A 21,981-nucleotide genomic window follows, 5' to 3' on the forward strand; every position below is an offset into this window, starting at 1 on the left:
ATTCTCATCGCTCCGTTATTGATTTTTGTGTCTCTTTAAGGGGCAACCTTCTCAGTTGGAAATCCAAAAAGCAACCGCGGAGGTTGAAATAGGGCTATGAGCAAGCTTTTTGCTGAGTTGTCATGGCTGGTTCGTTTGCTCTTGGATTTTGGTTTAACTATTGATCGAGGTATTCCTATTCTCTGTGATAGTCAGGCTGTTATACACATCGCCATGAATTTCTTTTTTCATACTAAACACATTGAGATTGATTGTCATTTTATCCACACCAAGTTGGTTGAGGGTCTTATTTCTCTGTCTCATGTGCGCACTGCTTTCCAACCAGCTGACATAGTTACGAAGTCCTTGATTAGTTCTTAGCACCAGCTTTAACTTGGCAAGTTGGGTGTGTGTCCACCCTCCAACTTAAGAGGGGTTGTTTGCGTTACGTAGTGAGTAGTGATTTTGTCTTCTATTTCTGTACTTTGCATTTTTATATGAATTGACTTATTTTTGTAATAACCCAATTTGGATACTAAGTCGGTGGACTTGCCCAACTATATAAGAGGCATTTATTATGTTGTAGCTCAAGAGATATTTTTGAAAATATGAAATTAGTTTCTTTTCTCTTTTCATCTTCATAGAACACTTGTTGCATTTTACTCTTTTTCTCCATGATTTTGAAACTTTCACAAACATAGATGAAAGAACTCTCAATACGTTCAATACGCAAACACAAATGAACAAATTCTATCCGTTAAAACAACCGAATAATTTCTTCATTTACTGATGATATAAACTTAGTTTCTGTGACTAACCTAGATTAAAATACAAAGATTACAATAAGTTAATGGTCAAAATAATTGTCAATATGATAAATCCATTGAATATATCAAAAGATAGGTCAAACACATCAACACACCTCTAAACTTAACACAAACTTTTATTTCAGCACCTCCACTAAGCCTTATTTATTCTAGACACCTCATGTAAGATCGTTCTGTGTCATTTTGACACTTTTTTGATAATTAGCTAAATAGATAAGGTGCATGTAACACACTAGCCGATGACATATCAAAGTAGCAAATTAAATAAAAACGTGTCGCATATATACAAAAAATAATTATTAAAATATATGGCGAGAAAAATCTATTTTAAAACTATTTAGTTAATTTTTTTTTAAAAGGAAAACAAGTAGCTTACCGCCAACCACTCCTTCGACCAACTCCACCTCCTCTGACCACCATGAGAACATTTGTCATTTAATTTATGCCTAAAAATAATTATTAAACAATGAATTTTGAGTTAAAAAAAACACATCGAAGCTCCGGCAACTTTCTCCCGTCAAATTCAATGCCAAAATTGGCATTTGGAGCAGGCAAACTCATCTACACAAGAGCTCCAACTAATTTCAGCTACAACACGTTGAATTAGAGTTTGAAAGTGATGCCACCATTGCAATTTCAGACAATGGCGGCACAAACACCGGCAATGGTGAAGATACAAAGTGTCTTTGAGGTTTTTGCGTGCAATGAATCTAGCAACACAACCACATAAAAAGGCCCACCAAATTTCCAGTCAAGTGCAACGAAATTTAATTTTTAGAATTATTGTTTTTTACAAGAAGCTTTAAACTAGCTTTAATGGAATCTTTAATTTTCTTTCAATTTCTTCAGTCTAAAGTAATGGAACGCTGTTTGAATAAAGAATTTCAATATTTTACCTTGAAAATTGTTTCCTCTTCAAGTATTTATTTCAAGTTGTGAATTTAATACATAAAGATGGAGGAGAGTGAAGAAGATGAAGCAAATATATATATATATATATATATATATATATATATTTTTTACAAAATAAAATAGCTAGTCACGCACTTAAGGTAGGTGCAGCACAGATAATATGCCAAGTCAGTAAAAAGTGTCAAAATGACACAGTGGGAAAACGATCGGCATTCACTTTAGATGTCAAGGTAAAAGTTCTTGCCAAGTTTAGAAAACTAGCAATGTGTTTAGCCCAAAAGATAAAGATAAGGGAGGGTAAACGACAATTAGCAGAATATATGACCAAACAAGCCTGTGAAAAGTAACTGCAATAATGAACAGCGACAACCAGCAGAATATATGACCAAACGAGCCTGTGAAAAGTAACTGCAATAATGAACAGTTAGTACTTGCCATCCCTAGTCAAATTCACATTTCGAAATACTTACGACACTTTTAAATACATTTGCATCAAGTATGAAAACCCATACAGATAAAATAATAGGCAAACTATAGAGTTCCTCGTCAGAGTTTTCACCCTTTCATTAGGGAACGTGTACACGAACAAAATGCAGCCAGCCTAACAGATTGTGTTACTATTTCATTAAAGTACACACTGATCACTCTAGTTCTAAATTTTAGACCCCCATGCCCCTCGTCCACAAAAAGGAAAACAAGAAAATAAGAAGGGTTTGGAGAAAAAAGAAAACCAGGCCTGGGAGAATGCTCCGAAAGACATTACTTTTCAGCATGGACGGATAACAAGTTATACATTCAGCTACAATCTCACCCTATATACAACCATCATCATTCGATATATGACGCACAATTGTTGCAGCAGTAGAGGATCTGTGACAATGGAGAGCCTGTGCAATTTGGCAACGATAGCAGTACACAATGGGAAGTTCGTATCTGTTCCATGCAGTGGAAACCCCAACAAGAGTCTATTCATCCAGGTTGTTTAATTGTCCTTTCTGCTGAAGTTATCCACCCGAGGCTTGAACCACCTGCGAAATACAATCACATAGCCGTATAATCCTCATGTATCCATCTCTAAGGCTTTTGACAGCATTTCTAATTTCATCAAGTAGTGGATCATCTGAATGTTTCGCGGGAACAGCTAGAGCTGCAAACTGAGATGGAACAACTTCTGAAGGATAGACCCCTCTGTCATAAAATCCTCAGAACGTTAGTAAATTGTGAGAAACATTGAAGATCTTGTCACATATCAATTAGAAGTTGGTAGATAATCTTATGAAGAATTAATGAAAAGCAGAATTCGCTACCAATCAACACAACCCATATGATGATTAAAAAAAACTTCTAATAGAGAAAACAGTTCTGACTAAATTACCAGTAAGGAGGACTGAGGTTATAAAATGATATATGTGCAGAACTTCAGACAAATTTTGTATGGTGTAAAGTGATGTAGTTGTCCTGCCACAGGTGGTCACACTAATGCAACTTAATTGCTTGATTTAATTGTATGTGCGCCTATCTGCTTAGAGCACAGTAGCCTGTGCCTCAGATGCATCACTTTATCCGATATTGTTAATAACTGATGGTTCAGACCATATGGCTTTCCTATGTCAGAAATAAGCTAGCAGTTTAAAAACCGCCAGACTAAGGAATGTGATGAGCTAATGTTTTAAGCTTTTCTCTAAGAAGAGAAGACTGGAACTAATGGAGCATTATTATGTTCAGATCATACATCAACTCTTCTGTTTCAAAAAAATGACACACAAACAACCCACGGTCTCCATTTTTCTAACTGGGATAGAAAGAGCAGACAAGAAAATTCGAGACCAGATAGATAGGTTTCCAAAACCAGCTTAAATGATTTCATTGTGCTTGTCTTATCACCTATGTGCAGCAACCAACTTATCAAACTATTTTTAACATTAGTTCCCTTTTTTCTTTCTGGTTTTGACAACTAAATGGACATTTTATAATGCACAGTATAGATAACTTATCCTGCAGGAAGCATGACAAATATGAACTAGTTCATACTTCATACACCATCTTTTAAGAAAAGTGAAAACAAAAAAGTAGCTGTATAGACATAAGGACTCTACCTATTCAAGCATGACACGTCCAGTGTCAGTTTCACCTTCTTTCCAGTAGTAAAATTCATAAAATGAAGCTGCAACTCAAGTTTCTCAACTGCAAACGTGAAGTCAACTGTTAGTTATAAAAATGCACCATGCTTAAGCCACCAAAATAGTTTAAATTATCTGCCAATAGCAAGGACTACTAAAAACTTACTCCGCCACAAAAACAAACCCAGTGTAATCCCCACAAGTGGGGTCTGGGGAAGGTAAGATGTACGCAGCCTTACCCATACTTTTAGGGAGTAGAGAGATTGTTTCAGATTGACCCTCGACAAAACTTACTCCACAAGGACAAATTTATTGTTTATTGCAGAAGACTTAAATTTCTGATAAATTGCAGTAAAAGTAAAGGCATGTTATGCCCATGTATCACCTAGGCATGAAGTTTATCTGTCTACCCATCCTAAAATATGAATTAATTGACAATTTCCTCTTTTTTGTGAGAAAAGCACTAAAAAATCAAATGATGTAACCATGCTACCGAAGATAAGAATTAAAAGTATTCATCCCCAGGGGACAACAAAGCTGTCTCTACCAGTCACTAATCTTCAATTTTATTAGCACATTTCCATGCTAGAAACATAATATATGAAATGTAGCGTGTAAGACGAACTCAACAACTTGAGAATATGAAAAATGACAACAATCATCAGAAAATCATAACTAGAAGTACAAAAAAGAATGATCAACAAACAGGCGGGCACGCCTGATGTGAAACTTACAAGAAAGGAGAAAGAAAACTTTTAAGGTGAGTCAAAAGAATAATAAATAGCCCCTTGAGAGGAAAAAAAGACAAAGGAAATGGCAGAATAATAGACAACCCCTTAACTTGCCGGTAAATTTCACTTAGCCACTCAACTGTGACATGTCCCAATTGAGCACCTGAAGTGTGATAAACTGCTGTTATTAGACGCTTCCAACTCAAAATTTTGAAAAAGCTTTTGCGGGCGCGTGTTCTCAAGCACCCAATGCGCACATAAGTTAACCATTTAAAATAGGTCCTCTTTAATTATATGCATTAACCTCAATAAGTCGTAAAATCTCATGCATGTTCCAGATGATGCTGATGTGTATAATTAAAGGAGGCGGCGATTTTATATTATCAACTTATCTATGTAAATGGGACTTTTGAACACGCGCAAAAAACTTTTTCAGATTATGAGCTGGAAGTGTCTAACAGGAACACTTTATCATGTGTTCTGGTGCTTAATTGTAACATGCCGTAGTTCGGGTGTCTAAATGCAATTTACTCGCAAGGGGTTATCGAAATATTCAACCAAAGGAAATGTTAATCTAAAATTCAACTAAAATCTATGTTGCTCGGACTCTCCAATATGCTGCCTCACTCATGTCGGATCCTTCTCAAATGCACTACTTTTGGAGGACCCAACACACATCCGGCATCATTTTTGAAGAGTCCAAGCAACATAGACTACAACTAAATAGGAAAACAGAATTGAGTTTTCCCACAACAGTACCTTTTGTGACCAAACTTACAAGAAAGCAACGGTGCAACAAAATAAAGTAAAAACGCATATAAATTAGAACTTACAACCCCTAATTCTACAATATTGAAATTTGTATAACTGAAATACAATATTTACACTGCTCTGTTTTACATGACTCTTTATTTTAGAAAATCTCAACATGTTAAACCATTCCATTAATGATATATTCTATGTAACTTCTGCAAATTTCAGTATTTTGCAGTAATAAATCTATTCAAATGTTCTTTCGGATTAACTTTACACAGATTATTTTAAATTTCACACCATCAATATAGCATAAAGTCAAATTAGCATGTTAAAATTCCATACTTTGTTAAATAACGTCAGGTAGTATAGGGCAGAAGGAGTAATTACACAACCACAAACATTAAATTTAAATAGCTGAAATTACAGCAATAAATAACCCTAAATTAATTGTCAGCAAGCACCTGATGCTAGAGGCCTAACTGCAAACAGATGTGGGGTGAGAAATGAAAGAAAGAATCTAACAACAATACCAGTTGGAATGGAAAAGGTAATATCCGCCAAGGTACGAAACTTTGTTTGTGCCTTTTGCACCTCTGCGACCACATCAAGCGAGTTGCCAAAAAGGGAACGGGTAACCTGCACATATTATCAATAGACTTGTATCAATCTCAAGAAGCTTGAAATATCTAGGCGGAATTCAAAAAGCAGCTCGGCAAGATTCACTGTTAAAGATTGATTTTAAAGCACAAGTTGTTAAAGTAGAAGTACTGAGACAGTTCCCGACATGAAAAAAATCAGTCTTCGAGAATCGTTTTACTGATATCCTCATTTGCTTTCGAACAATTAATGGCCCAAAATAAGCCTTTCAGTGGATCTTTTAGTTATTTGTGCAGGAATATATCAGTTGCTTCAGCATCTTCTTTCTAAGCTTCAAGAGCAGCAGATGTAACAGGCAAACATAAGTGATTCCATTGTTTGAACATTGATGTGGATGTTGACTTGGGTGTTAGAAATGAACTGGGGATGAGTTGGATTGACATATAGAAAAAAGGTAGAATTTTGAAGTTTAAAGGTTAAATAGACTACAGGTTGGCTGCATAACGCGCCTATTGCATAGAGGCTGAGAGAGTTAAACCATGGCATGGATAATGCATGGACATGTTTTGGTGAGGAAGTTTCAGCGCTTGCACAGGGGCAGCACATTTCAGCTCCATTTTGTGACTAATGCGTGAAGGTTGCCTAGATGTCGACAAGATCAGACGTTAGTCTTGCTACCGCATTACGCAAGGAAGTTTGTTGCCAAGGCAGCTTAATGGGCAACCGTCAAAAAACTAAGGCATCAAGCAAGCCAAGCAACTAGCGTATTACCCATGCCTTTGCCCGAACAAACACACCACGGCGTCAAAGATGCCCTAAGCCCTCAACCATTTAAAACGAGTTTCAAGATATTTGTCCGAAAACTCAAAACAAGACTATGACACGTGTTTTGGAGAGAAATTTCACCCCAAGACTTGATCAAACAACAAAGATGGGATCATTAATGAGACTTTGGGTTATTCAATGCTCATAAATGCTAGCCCTTCAAAAAACTATTCTTTGTGCTTAGATTGCTAAAACCTACCAAGTTCTTCAAAACGACGAGAGTTGGATTTTAATCCTTTAGGTAATTTCTCCATCTAGACTTGATAAATTAGTATCAATGTGATATGGGTAGACTATGTAATATGTATGGTAGATATTAGTTATTTAATGGAGGTTAGTGGTGCTTACCTCAAAAGATATTAATGGTGGTTAGTGAATGGAGAAATTTGATGTAACGGATTGCTGGTTGTAATGAATGACCATAAATGATCAAAAAGTTGCTAATGGACTATCGAAATGATGGAAATCTGATGGGTGAGTCAAGACCTAATCCATAAGTGCTACCATATAGAAGTGTATGATCATCCATCTAAAGGCTTAAATTGTTATAAAGAGCATAATCTAATTACTCAATTATAGTTTCAACATCTAGCACAGTTATAACGAGTTTGGCATGATTTGAAGTGACGTCACTTTGTATTTTACCAACACTCAACCACTAATCAATGCATCCATTTGGTAGTCTATGATAAGAATACAGTTATCAATCATTGACAGCGATCAAGAGGGCATTGACAGCTTGACGCAGTATATCTTTCAGCAATTCCATATCAAAGACCCAAGCAAACTACAACATTTCCTAGGTATTGAAGTTGCTTAGTCTAGAAAAAGTATTGTCATTTCACAATGAAGTATGCTTACGGCATACTTGAGGAAACAAGGATGATAAACGGTAGACCTATCAATACCCTATCGGTCTGAATGTCTGAGTTTCTCCTAGGTCAAAGGGTGACTTCTCAGAGATGATGGGAGAAACAAGAGATCAGTTGTGTTAAATATGGTATAATTCGATAGTGTAGATGTGGGAATATCTCCAAATCATTGTAATCAGGCAATTCGGAGATGCCTAATTAGGAGATTGCGTAATATCCTTATTACTTTCTTTCCTTATTACCTTCTCTGTAACAACTATTTAATCCCATTAGCCTGAGGAGATAATCCAGACATTAATCCCCAATTCTATTCTATTCTCCTAATTTCTCATGGTATCAGAGCCCTTCTTTCTATAATTCTCCTCCTTTTTCTCCAAAAACAGATTCAGCAAAACAGAATTGAAGAAGCAAAAAAGAAAAAAGAGTTTTCCAGATTTGTTCTGTGTTCTACTTCGGGTGGTTTCTATATCCTTTTGGTGAAAAATCAAGAGTAGTTATAAATGTCTGAAAATAATGTAAGTCAAAATATTTAAAGGTCAACTTTCTCTTCCCCATTATCACCTGTAATTATTACAACAAGCTAGATGGTAGTTTCAATTATAATGCGTAGCTTGCTTCTGTAGAATTATGGTTTACAGGCCACCGATATGACGATCATTAGAACAAAAATTCTAATGATACTGCATTAACTGCAAGGCCGACTTGGATTAAAATAGATGCACAATTGTGTAGTCTTCCATGGAACGCACTTGATCCTAAGTTGTTAAACTCGTTCCAGTTTTGTAAGAAGTGCATCCATTCTGTCCATGTTGGTCCAAAACCAATGTTGCTTTAACAGATTCAGAAGAAAGCTCCAACGAATGTGATCAAATGCTTGTTCTATCTCATTAGAAATAAAAGTAAGAATTTGAAAAGTTAAATTGTTACGATTTTTACATAAATAGTTGGCTGGATTCACTATTTACTTTTCTTAGCCAATATATGTAGATTATACACACATTTTACATCCATTATACATATATTATACATCCACCAGCTATTTAGGTCAATTCTTCAAAATTGTTTTATATGCCATTCTTTTGGGGCAGAATAAAAATGAAAGTGTGAGGCATAAACTAAGACAGGGAGAGTATCAGCTTTCACAAGATCCCAGTTCTTCATTCTGCACTTTAAGAGGGTTATTGAGCAAGTCTCAAACACAATCTTTGCTAGGAGCCATATATAACTAGGTGATTCAATTTTGCATTTGATCCTCTTCTTTTCTTAGTACAACTATTTTCATTTTCCCTATTGAAGAGGCCCAAGAGGGTTAGTTGTTACCTATTCCCTAAACAAAATGGCACATGCAGCAACAACAGTGTGTCAGTGTGTCGGTGTGCTGTGCAGGATGACGCATGCAGTGCGCTTTACCTTATTGAAACTGTTGCCTATGTGAGAGAGGTGGTAATTTACATTGATATACAAAGTCGTCTACCATTGCTATGGAAATACATTAGTTTGTGCTTTACCTGCATTTCTTGCGCTGGAGTCCTAGCACCAAGTTTCTTTGAAAACTCAGCCTTTAACACAAATCTCAATGCAGCACAAGAATTGATATTTGGGAAAATCTAAGCCAAAATGTAGCACATCAAAATAAAACCAAGACTAGGAAAGGAAATACAAATAAAACTTATGCATAATCATGACTTTTACCTTTGTGATTAGTAGATCATTCAAATTGTTAGAGATGATGATGCTTGGGGCGGGACCAACAGTCACCTTCAAACTGGAATTATCAAACAAATAAAAAATCTAAACGTATCAAGACATAGAGGTAGAACAGAACTTTCTTCCAAAACGTTAACCATGAAAAATAGTAGGAAAATTGTAAGAGAACCTTTGAACCAGCAAACCAAGATAGTTGAGGATGATATTGTAATGGCCATTCCCTTTCCTTACATTCTGAATGACACACATCTAAAAATAATAAATGATATGTGTTAGTGACAAAAGAATAGCTTAAAGCATTATAACTTGGGACAGACCTGCATATCTTGACGTAGGAATCTACAACACGATCGCCTCATTAGATGTTCTTTAACAGCAATGATAGTATCGGCACAATTTGGTTCTCCTTTAAGTTTCATCGAAGAATGCAAAGATCTAGTCAAAGTTGCAACTTTTCTTTCTGAAATTTCCAAAGCCTCCTTGATAGTGACCACTTTATTTTGAGGCACCTGCATTACATAAGCTGTCTGTATAGTACATGAATCACAAAAAGAACAAGTTGTCCAAGTCACTAGTAAACTGCATCCCAGAACTAGATGAAATTGGCCATAGCAAGTACAACAAATTAAGACACAGCAGAGGAACGTAGCATTATATTTTTTGCTAATATCAAGCATGTAATCTTTAGTTTCTCAAACTTTTGAGTCCTCTGAAAAAGAGGGAGCAAAAACATTGAATACATGATATTACATTATGAAGAAATTTTTTAAAAAAGAAGACTTCATCCTCATAGACATATGCACACGTGCACAGAGGATGATAAACTGTAAGACAATTGTTCTTAGTGTCTCCATCATCCAAAGACAAAGAACCTGGAATGAGAGAAAATTTCTTGAATATTAGAAGGTATGAAGTGCTAAATAGTTATCCTAGAAGCATGGTCACAAATAAAACAAGCTGTTGCATCTTGCCATCTTTCAGGTGTTCCACAATTAACAATTAATTCTGATGCATAGACCTGAACTCCAGTCTGTACCAGATAAATCAGTAGATTATGAATCTTTGATGCCAACAACATGCAGAAGACAAACTTCAACTGGGAAGAAAAAGGAACTAAAACCGATGGTTGAGCCCTCATAATAACTGTAGAGTAACCACATATACTGACCAGGACAACTAAGAGCACTTGAACTGTCAATAAAATGGATGTCAAGCTATAGCCACAGAAAGGATAATAACTGACATACAAAGTCAAAGACCAATGCCAATAGATCAATAAGTTAAGAATCCAGTTACAAGTTTTTAGTGATGGGCAAAATTCAGAAGTACAACGTAGAGTTAATGACATATACATGCTCATAAAATCAACAATTAAAACCTAAAAACACCACCAAGTTTCAGCTGAACAAGGAACTAAGGATGGAGAAATAAATAACTGTCCTGGCAAATAAAATGATAGGTTGAAAAGGGAAGTTTCCTGTTACTTCGTTCCTTATTAAAATTTCCTAAACTTTTAGACAGCAAATATAACCAGCAACTCAAAGTGTCCTAGAGGCTAGAAGTGATCGGCACACCAGACAACAGACTGTAATCACAAGCTGATTTCTATGAAGTACCTCCTGCAGAACCTTTTCACAGGCTGATGAGCTCTCACTAGATATTGCATTACCCTGGGTGCCTCTTGATACAGTTACAGAATTATGAAGTGAATGATTGATCTTAGACATTTGAGACTTCTGAATTCCAGAGTCCAACAGTCGACATTTTTCCTATATGCATTAATGAATTATGTCAAAACAGTGGCAACGTGATCATAAAAGTAGAGACTGAACATAAATAAATACTACCAGCAGTTTTTCCCTCTTCACATGCCTCAAGTGAAACTTTGCTTTCTCATGTACAAGCTGACATAACAACATTATTGCTTCAACAGCTCTGTGTTATCATTACAAATTAGAGAGATGACACACTTTCTAAGCACAAACTAATCTGATGTCAAAATGAATGAACACTATTTCAGTTAGAAAAATAAAGGTGAAATGAGAATATACCTTTTCTCCAGAAAATTGGAAACTGACGTTTTCTGAAAAGATGAGGAAATCAATGTCAATAGCTATTAAACTCCCTGAGGTGTTAAGAAGAATGCCATTTAACATTTCATCAATTATCATTTTGCATTTCATTATTTCTGAAACATGACTCAATGAAGCCCCAATCAAAGAAACCTGAGTAAGAATTTGACTCTGCAAAATATCGTATGTCTTTGCCTTCTGCATCCGGGTGACAAGGTCTTCCACCACTTCAATCTACAACAATTTATTAGCAAACAATAATGATGATAAGACAACATGAATCAATATCTGGTTATTTTACATCTAGAAGCAAATTCCACCAACACAGACATTTCTAAAGCATATCTTGAAGTGAAAAGACTATACCGCTGGCATAGATAGCCTTTCTTTAGGCAAAGATATCCACTCATCTGTATTATCCATAAATTTGGAATTAATCTGCAAGGTAAAGAGGAAGCTCTTTCATTTCCCAGGTCCTTCTCTTCAGAGAAAGTGCCATCCAGGCAAGTAATATAGAAAGACCATAAGGCAATCTTACGTCTTTCCATTGTCTGTTTTCATCATGAGCTCTCCGCATTTCTTTTCCACTTTCATCATGATTTCCTGAAGTTCCTGGATAATTACCAACCCCTCGTTGGAGTTTTGGGCTCCTATGAGACATGATAATTTCATTTGTGTGTTCCATATCTCCAAAAGTCAACTCTTCACTACTTCTCTTATGGGCAGAAGAGCTTCTAGATCTTACAATAGATTGATTGGATGTAGGAGATTGCCTCACTTCGCCTATAAAATTAGATTGTGACAGCGAGTGGAGCCCCTTTGCTGTTGGACTTCGTGAAGACATTTTTACAGGAGCCTGGAGAATATGGTTATACAAATACTAAGTGAATATTGTATGCAAGTCGCAAAGTTCCAATCTGAAACGGTACTAGAAAAGGCATTCAGCAAGAGTGTCCATGGAAGCCAAAATAAGGATTTAGCATTATAAATTAAATGGAACACCAAATTGATAAGATCCAGTCCATGTTCACATATCAGTTTCAATATTCTAAAATTAACAAAAGAGGAAGGACAATTGCCAAAAAAAGCAGCTTCTTTGAGGAATAAAGGACAATGCCAAATTGAAAGAAGAGGATAAAATAGAGGCACAAATAACCACAGGGAAGTAGTAGATAAGCCAATTATCATGGCTAATGTAGGACACAGGTTTAGCTGCATACTGATGCCACAATATAGTTAATGATGAGCGTAAACAACATGCAAGGGAATAGAATGATGTACTAACCTTTTCAACTACCAACGACTCTACATTCTGTATAGAGGAGGAAGCAGCACAAGCAAAAGAAGACTTATTTTGCTCTTGAGGATCAATTTCAAGTATAGGGAGGCCTGTTTCACACTGAATATTCCCATCTAATAATGCCAACGATAGATGACAGCTCCCATCCCTGGAGATTCTCGAGTCCTCAGAGCTTCCCAGTTCATTAGATTGATCAAGGAGCTTAGCTTCTATGCTATGTGTCCTGTCTGGTTGCTTCAACTCTTTGCTGCCTTTTACAACTGGTGAACCAGACTGTTCTTCAGTTAATGTGGATGAACAATACCAGTTTCCAGGTGTTGCAGTAGCAGATGGTCCATCTGTCGATTGACTTATTGGAGACACATTTTTTTCTGGGTCAAAGCTCTTTGGATGTTCATCATGCAACTTTGATTCTTTAAAGGGGCTAGACTGATGTCCAGCCCACTTTGACTGCAAGGATTTTTCTGGAGAAAAAAACAATTTTTGAGCAATAGCAATCACTTCCTCCCGCGCTACATAATCAACCAATGGGGAATCAGTCCTAGAAATGAGTGATATCTTTTGCCTGAGTTCATTTGGCATAACCATGTCATTTGTCTGCCCTGACCACGAAAACCTTGATGAAGACAAGGGGTCTGCAGGCTTCAACAGTTGATCCATAGGGAGAATACCAGCATCAAGCTGATTGAGAGATTTCCCCTGCTTTTCTGGACCAAAAGATTGTTCACATCGAATAACATCTTCACTAATTGAAAGAGCCTTACTCCTACTACCATCAGGGGTAAACGTTTTTCTTTGTTCCTCCTTCATAGAAGTACCTGAAGTTTGCTCCTCTGTACAAGTCATAGAGGCATCCATACATTTGACTCCTGTATCAATATTCTTTTTCTTCAATATAGACTCCGAGGGAGAAGTTTTTGGAAATTCTAAAGCTCTGACGCCCATATTGGGGATTTTGTCACCACAGGAAGAAGAGAGTGCAGAAGCCTTAAGCCTCTCAAGTTTGGAAATGCTCTTCTGGAGGGATGCTGAATTTGTCCCAGGTCTCCTCTTTTCATTGCTCAAAAAGGAAATGGGATCTTCCAGGAAAGACACTGCCGTTGAATTATGTTTGACAGGTGGAGGACTACCCATAACTATTAGTCTTTGTGTAGCTGGTGAAGAGGACACTAAATCTACCAACGGAGACTCTCCACCACATGGGAACCCACAAAATTCACCGAGCTCACCATTGTTACTACATAGGGTTTCACTATTTTCTAACACAGAAGCATCCTTGACAGATTTATTCTTTTCACAAAAATCCTGCAATTAAACAACGGAAAAACATGAAGTCGGTTCAGTGGGAAAACGCACAGTAGCTTAAGCCTAACTTCCTAACCAGGAACATGGATCAAGCACATCTATGAAATTTAACAAGTAATTAGTCCCAATTGGCATGTACAGGATAGTAAAATAATGCATCCCTAAACAAGACATCAGCTACAACAAGGACTTTAGCCTCAACATGAAATGTACTGTAGAGAACTGCATCACTAAACAAGACACTAACTACCGATAGATTAAGTTAATTAAAGCCCCCTGGAAAAATTAAGAAACACAGAATCACAATGACCAGGCATTGTAAGTGCATTTGAAGATACATGGCATTCACCATATGTACAATATCACTGACACAGGATTCACTCTAACCATGTTAGTCTGTCATATTTTAGTTTATGCAATTGGAGAATGAGTAACAGGGTCCAATTCACCTTTTGTTCTAAAAGAACTGATGATGGCAAGTAAATGATCATATCTTAGACTTGAAGTCATCTTCTATCACCTATCAACAACAACAACATACCCAGTGTATTCCCACAAAGTGGGGTTTGGGGAGGGTAAAGCGTATGCAGTCCATACCACTACCTCAGATGAAGTAGAGAGGTTGTTTCCGATAGGCCCCAGGCTCAAGACAGATAACAATATAACAAACAAAAAATATAAAAGCAAACAACAACAAGAAATATCACACCGCTAGATAATAAAGGAAACCAGACACCCACAACGTAATACTATAAAGTATCTATTCGTAAAACATAGACATCACCAAAACACCACGAAAAAGAGGCTACAAGAAACCACAGGCACTTCTATCAACTATCCTATTGTTAAATAAACTCAGCATCTAGAACTTCAGAGCAGGAAGCACTACAGACATGAACATTATGTCAAATGGAAAATGATGAAGTATTTACATAGATGTACACCAAAGAACGGAATAACAGACAAGCATCAACTATGTGGTGTACCAAGATGGTGTAAACAAAAGAAAAGAACACGTCGAGACTATTGATTATGCATTTAAGCAACGGAATTGACAAACCATAACTTGGGTACTTACATCACTTAACTGCTTTGGTGACTGGTTTACTCTATCATCATAATTATCCAGGGCTGGAACAGTGGATCTAAGTGATGAATCGCCATCAACAACACGTGAAAGAAACTTATAACCATCAGCTGCGTCGATTTTCTGGCACAAAGGTCCAGGTTGCATATTAAGACTAACAACTGCATTTGCTTCTTGTTCTCCATTTCCACTTAAATCCGTCATTGTACTTCCAACCCCCATCTTCTTGCTTGTTGGTGACTTTGAAACACTGATATCTCCTGAAATAGACACTGTGAGCGATCTCTCTTGGCCTTCTGCTAAAAGAGCTTCTAAATCAGGAGAGAGTCTCCCATAATCATATCTTCGCGAGTTTTCTCCAATCAGACTCATGTCACTCGAATCACTAATGCCACTAAAATTGGCAACAGGGATAGAAGAATGAGAAATCGGCTTATCGGCCATTGTCAGTTCCATGGAACTACGCTGACTGGTCTGTGTTGGTGTTTTCACTTCGAATGATACTTCTGTTGGGGTCTTCAAGTCTATCCCTGAATCTGATCTAACAAATCTACGGAACTGCATGGAAAAAGCTGTTGAATCCATAGTAATATCGTGATTTTCGTCGGACGCTGCTGAATCAGAAAGCCGACCTGGCCTTATAAAATTGGGAGATACTGGGCCAAAAAAATTATCTTCTGTGCAAAAGAAAGACAAACAATACACTACTGTCACAAACTCTGAAGGATTTAACGTTTCGATCAAATCAACATAGTTATGCGGCTTATGTCTAATGGAAGAGACCCCTCAAAACTGAGAACTTTAAACCAATAGACAAAACAAAAATACTCTTTTTCCATTACGTAAATGACCTGATGACCACAAATTCCTTCCGGATAACAAATCTATTATCGTTCACACGCAAAAGCAGCTGTCCTGATATGAGATATCATAGAAGTCCTTTCACAAAATGTGGCCCAATTCAAAAGGGCATTAAAGGATACAAATAACAGATAAAAATAGAAAGGAGCCAAAATCCTAATTATCAGTCTCTCAAATAGTAACACTTCAAGCCATAAAGACAATACATAAACTAATCTTCTTTCTATTTTTTTTAGAAAGACATACATAACCTCTTCCTATCTCTAGCATGAAGATGATCAATGCAAGGTACCCACATGTTGTAGTTGTACATTGTGCTTCTACAACTAGGGGCGAACCCATGTGGATTGGTGGGGATGCCATGGAACCCTATAACCAAGGGTGGATCCACGATGTAACATGTGGGTTCACCGTTCTCGTTAACCTAGTAGCATTTGTCCAAACCCCATATATGAATTAAGGAAATCCATTAAATATTTAAATTGTTGGCAAAGACGTGCGTAAAACATGTTGAGCACTTCGCCTCACTTAATGTGCCCTTGAGTGTCGTCAGGGCTCTAAGACATACTTTTTCTTGCCAATGAACCTCTCCTAAAGAGGAGACACTAAGAAATTGATGTCACTTTATCATAAATTTTTTTCCATTTCTTTATTTGCGCTTAAAGCCCCACCAGACCTTCATGTTCTTTTGCGCTTTTTATATTCGATAACACTAATAAATAATTGACTGTGAACCCAATTATTAGTATATGTTAACTTGAGATCGCTATAGGAATCCATAAATTCAAATCCTAGAGACATCTCTACCCATAACTTGGCAAATAATACAAAAAATATGTTTATATGTTTTCAAACTTGACTATATAGTTTGAGTTGGCAGCCACATTCAGATAAGAGGAACAGGTGCAGAGGTTGAGAGTGACCCTAAATGTTACTTCGACAAGGAAAAAAATTTGAATCAGTCACACTCCCATTTTCCTTGATCCAGGATTTCAATTTTTATACTCCCTCCGCTTAGAAAAGAATGGCCTACTTTCCTTTTTAGTCTGTTCCAAAAGGATGACCCTTTCCTTTTTCGGCACTACTTTAATTTCAACTTTCCACGTGGCATGGTTAAGACCACAAGACTAAAGGGCATTTTGGTACATTTGACATAACTTTAATTTAAGATTACAAGATTCAAAAGTCTTCTTTATTTTCTTCTAAAACTTCGTGCCAATTCAAAACAGATCATTCTTTTTTAAATGGAGTGAGTAATTTTTTATTTGTTTTTTTGGAACAGGTAACTTCATATATTTCTCAAAACAGTACATAGGAAGTACTAAGTCATATTTACAGTAAGCACATCAAATCCATCTATCGGATCCTAAATTGAGTCTATTTCATCAATTAGGGAGACAGTGTCATTTGAGTATAACTAATTACACCAGAAACACAGTAGCAACAAGCAATTAAGCTTGACTTTTTGCATACTGTTTTCAATACTATCAAAACATCTGGAATTCCTCTCCTTCCATATTACCCACCAAATGCTTGCAGGGACAATTCTCCATCTCTCTCTGCTCTTAAACTGCCTTCCAGCTTCTTCCCAACTCTGAATGGCTCCAGTGATCTTTCCAGGCATGACCCATGACATGCCTTTGAGATTAAGGAATAGCCTCCAAAGCTAGCTAGCTGCGTTGCACTGTAGAAAAAGATAGTTAACTTTCTCAGCAATTTCCCCACAAAATAGGCACCTTGAACACAATGGGATCCCCCTCCTCATTATGTTGTCTTGGGTCAGAACTGCTTCCTTAGCTAATAACCACACAAAACAAGACAACTTATGTGGTATTTTGGGTTTCCAGATTCCTTTCCAAGGCCAGTTACTTGTCACCTGGTTGGGGCGGTTCAAACAGTTTAAGCACAATTCACCTTGAAAATGCCCTTCCCGTTGCCCTTCCACAATAAAGTATCCTGACTCCCCCCTCCAAGACATATTATTTTGTATACCTCTTTTTCTTTCTTTATCATTTAGCTCCTTTTCTTATACTGTTATAGGTCCACAGAAAAGGACCTAAAACACTTGAAATCTCAGTCATAAACCGAAGCCCCAACTACTACCCAAATTAGAATTTCCATCTTTCAAGTTGAAATCTGTTGGCCTCCTTGAAACTCTATTAATCAAATTAAAGATTCATTTCTTTTGTTTATTAGATTCAAAATTTTGTGGATCATTATGGTGTTTATTTGATTTTAGATTTTTGGCTTTTAAATCATAATAAGAATGTGGTATGCATTAGCAGATAATATGAATTTACTAAGATTAGTTTTTCAAGACTTTTATTTGAGTTTAATACTATTTCGTCATAGAGAATCATAAGTGTTTGCATAGGTAACATTTTGATCAGAACATGTTATACTCTTCCGTTGCTTTTCCAATTAATTGTTTAATTAGATGACCTCAAATTATGTGATTCGTATATCATGGATACAAGCCATGGAAACAACCTCTTGCAGAAATGCAGGGTAAGGCTGCATACAATGAATCCTTGTGGTTCGTCCCTTCCCTGGACCCAGTGTATAGCGCGAGCTTTAGTGCACCGGGCTGCCCTTTTCTTACCTCAAATTAGTATAACTTAAATCTAGCTAAAACTGTACATTGTTTGAATGCAGTGTTCTTCTTTCCATTGTAAATAATTTATTGCGGATGAAATTGCTAAGAAGAAAATGTCACGGGGATTCCATTATTTTTATATATGGATCAGAAACTTATTAGACGAATCCGAATTAACCCCTCTCATTTGCATTCTTCAAATTCTGGGTCTACCTCTATCTACAAATCTCTACTAACGTCGTACATACATTAACAGTGGCGAATTTATATACAAAACATGAGGCATGTGAAGTCGCGGTCTCTCAGAAAAACTACATATTTTATGCATATATTTTTTTAAAAAATTGATATACTATTATATTCTGGCACCCAACATCCAAGGGTGTGGGTTAGTGGTCAGTGAGTGGGTGTGAATTCCAGTGGAAACAAAAACACTAGGTGATTTCTTTCCACCTATCCTAGACTTGGTGGATAGAGTTACCTAATACCTGATACCTGTTGTTGGTGGGAGGTAGCAGGTATCCCGCAGAATTAGTCGAGGTGCACGAAAATTGGCCGGACACCTCAGTTATCCAAAAGAATTATATTTTGGCACCTATGCTACAACGGTACCATGCTACGAGAAGGCTAAATAATGCACTTGGTTGAAGGTCCAGTAATTTACCTTATTAGGAATCAATTACCACTTCATACATTTTCTTCTTCTTTTTTTAGTGGTGCAGTCATATTCTAGAACTCCTACATTCACCTTAGCATACCTAAATACGCAGATATAAAAGGACATAGAAAGAAAGAACTTGCCATCATTTGAAGTAGCAGAACCAAAATTGCTTCCAGGAGAAGGTGATTCCGCAGGTCTTAAAAACGACCTAGGCAAAGCCATCTCATCATCCTCATCTTGTTCCTCATAATTTTCATCCTCGCCATCTTCTCTATCCTCGGATTCTTTAGAATCGTCCACCAATTGATCAAAACCTAGGTTCACCTCCTCACTGTTGTTTTCAGCTTTACCGGAGAGGTTCGGAGGAGTTTCGTACTCTTCATCGCGGTCGAAGAAGTGTACGGAAGTCATTTCAGCAAAGCTCACTCTTCGTGCTCGTTTCCTTTGCATTGCTATGGTGTTACCGCCGTCGGAGTTCTCTGCAGCGTTGTTGTTGTTGTGGATTTGCTGGCGATCCTCGCTAGTGCCGCCGGAGGAGGAGGCGGCAGTCGTCGGCGCTGACATGGTGGAGAATTGAGATGTGGATTTTCAGAATTTTGGAATTACGGTGAAATTCATTGGAGATTAGGACTCGTTCTGCTCACTCGCTGGAAGCAAATGAGTGATGATTTTATGCGGGAAAGGGGAAATGTATTCCGTTTTAAAACATTCGCATTTTATTAACTTCTTCTAGATGGAACAGCATTTATCCTATTTATTTATACTTCACCTAAATGCCCTTGACCCCTAATATTTTGGTGTTTTTGTAAGTCTTGAAATTAATTTTGGTGACAATCTTTGCCAGCCAAAGTTTAAGATCACTAAAAAATATGATTAAGATAATTATTTACTGAAATAATATTTTTAAAATTTGTTAAATCGTTTCAACATACAACAAAAATTTCAAACTCATTTAATTCAAAATAAAATCTAATAAAACTATGCAACTTTTCCAAACTATCCATTCTCAATTTTCTCTCAACTCAAAATTCAAAATCATTTCTTTCCCTTTCCTCTTCATCTATTGCCTTCGAAAAACCAACAAATTTACCATCTATAACTTTCAATGATCTTCAATTCCGACGAACTTCACCTCAACGATCTTTATCATTTCTTTTTTGCTTTTAATCAGCAATTTCTCTCTTCTCAGGTAATGCCTGGTTCAAAATGTTAGGATTTCGAAATAATATTTCTGATTTAATGAAGAAGAATAAGAATTGATTCTTCTCTTTAAGTTAGGATTAATGATTTTATTATTTTATGCTAAAAAAAATCATAGTTTATAATATATGTTCTCTTAACACTTGATATGATTATTAAAACTCTAATTTGTGGTATCTTTTTTAGTGAAATATATATAGTTTTTTAGTTGTTGTTTTTTCTAACATTATTTAAAAATAGTGAAATTTAAAGTTTGATTTTTTTTCTCGAGAAATATGTTTTGAAAAGATTCAATAACTGTTGAGAACCATAACTTTAGTGTATACTTCTTTGTTATTATATTTTGCGTTCTTAAATGAGTGTAAGAGTGAGGAAAAAATATAGAGAAACAAGTAAAAGAAATTAAAATTTTCAACAAATTATTGTTTTGGTTAATCAAAAATCAGGATCTTCTCTTTAAAGTTAAGTTAGTGATATTGTTAATGAATTTGTGGCATTTGTTCTTTTAACACTTAATATGATTGTTGTATTGTAAATAATTTGTGTATCTTCTTTAGTGAAGCGTGAATTTTTTTATGTTGTTGTTGTTATTGTCATTGTTCTTGAATATTATTGTTCAAGTAATGAGATTTATGACTTGATTGGATGAGATTTATGACTTAATTGTTCTCTGCGATATGGAGGAAGGGTATTGTTATCCTCTGTTATTGCTGATGCTTTTTTAAAGTGTTCTGATTGTTTTCAATAAATGACTCCTCTGTTAGAATAGATATATATTGAACAAAAATAAAATAGTGTGCTAAAAAAAAATTTAATATCCAACAAATAATAATATGTTGCAACAGATGACTCATCTGTTAGGAACATATATACCATCTATTGAGAAAAAAATAGGCAAAACGCATAATTAGCCCCTTAAAATATGACTTAATTTTCAATTACACACTTTATTTTTTATAAAGTTTTATTACCTCTTGAGAGAGTGAAGAAGAGGAAAAAATTAAAATTTTACTAGTTTTTTACTTTTTATTAAAATCAAATGTACACTTTCTTACTTTTCTCTTCTTTTTTAGTATGAGATAATACCCAATTACCCCCCTGAACTATATCCAAAAAGGTTATGACACACTTCAACTTAAAGGAGGTCCTATTACCCTTGAACTAATTAAAAGTGTAATTTTGACACTCTTAGTTCCTACGTGGCACAACACACTAGAGTGTCCACGTAGGTACATGTGCATGCCATGTATGTGCCACGTAGGTACCACGTAGGCACTAAGGGTGTCAAAATTAAACTTTTAATTAGTTCAAGGGGGTAATAGGATTCCCTTTAAGTTGAGGTGTGTCGTAGCCTTTTTGGGTATAGTTCAGGGGGGTAATTGGGTATTTTCTCTTTTAGTATTTTTCTTTTACTTTTACTTTATCCTTCTCGTCAACTATATCCATCACTCGCCAGCAATCTTGAACCTTTCATTCTTTCATTTTTTTTTTGTTGTTAATCTTCTTCCGCCTCACACACAAAACACACTTTCATAAGAAAAAAAGAGTAAAGCATCTAGTATCCCTGAATTAT

General features: G+C 36.2%; 1 protein-coding gene across 3 annotated transcripts; it reads right to left on the reverse strand.

Moving 5' to 3' along the window:
- Positions 1-2,116: 2,116 nt before the first annotated feature.
- LOC107878065 lies at positions 2,117-19,939 on the reverse strand. 3 transcript variants are annotated; one of them, XM_016724938.2, is made up of 16 exons: positions 19,349-19,939; positions 15,082-15,767; positions 12,684-14,003; positions 11,937-12,254; positions 11,765-11,836; positions 11,552-11,632; positions 11,378-11,409; positions 11,174-11,261; positions 10,943-11,095; positions 9,644-9,835; positions 9,496-9,560; positions 9,312-9,384; positions 9,128-9,226; positions 5,856-5,961; positions 3,815-3,902; positions 2,117-2,906 (listed from the first exon to the last, which is right to left on the reverse strand). In XM_016724938.2, exons 1-16 carry the CDS (start codon positions 19,770-19,772, stop codon positions 2,723-2,725), a joined length of 3,981 nt encoding a protein of 1,326 aa, XP_016580424.2. In that variant the 5' UTR covers positions 19,773-19,939; the 3' UTR covers positions 2,117-2,722. The 3 variants fall into 3 exon arrangements, with proteins under 3 accessions (XP_016580424.2, XP_016580423.2, XP_047249817.1); XM_016724937.2 differs by having other exon boundaries at positions 9,496-9,575; XM_047393861.1 differs by lacking the exon at positions 9,128-9,226 and having other exon boundaries at positions 9,496-9,575.
- Positions 19,940-21,981: the final 2,042 nt, after the last annotated feature.

The sequence above is a fragment of the Capsicum annuum genome, chromosome 7 (genome assembly GCF_002878395.1).
Source record: "Capsicum annuum cultivar UCD-10X-F1 chromosome 7, UCD10Xv1.1, whole genome shotgun sequence".
Taxonomy (NCBI): domain Eukaryota; kingdom Viridiplantae; phylum Streptophyta; class Magnoliopsida; order Solanales; family Solanaceae; genus Capsicum; species Capsicum annuum.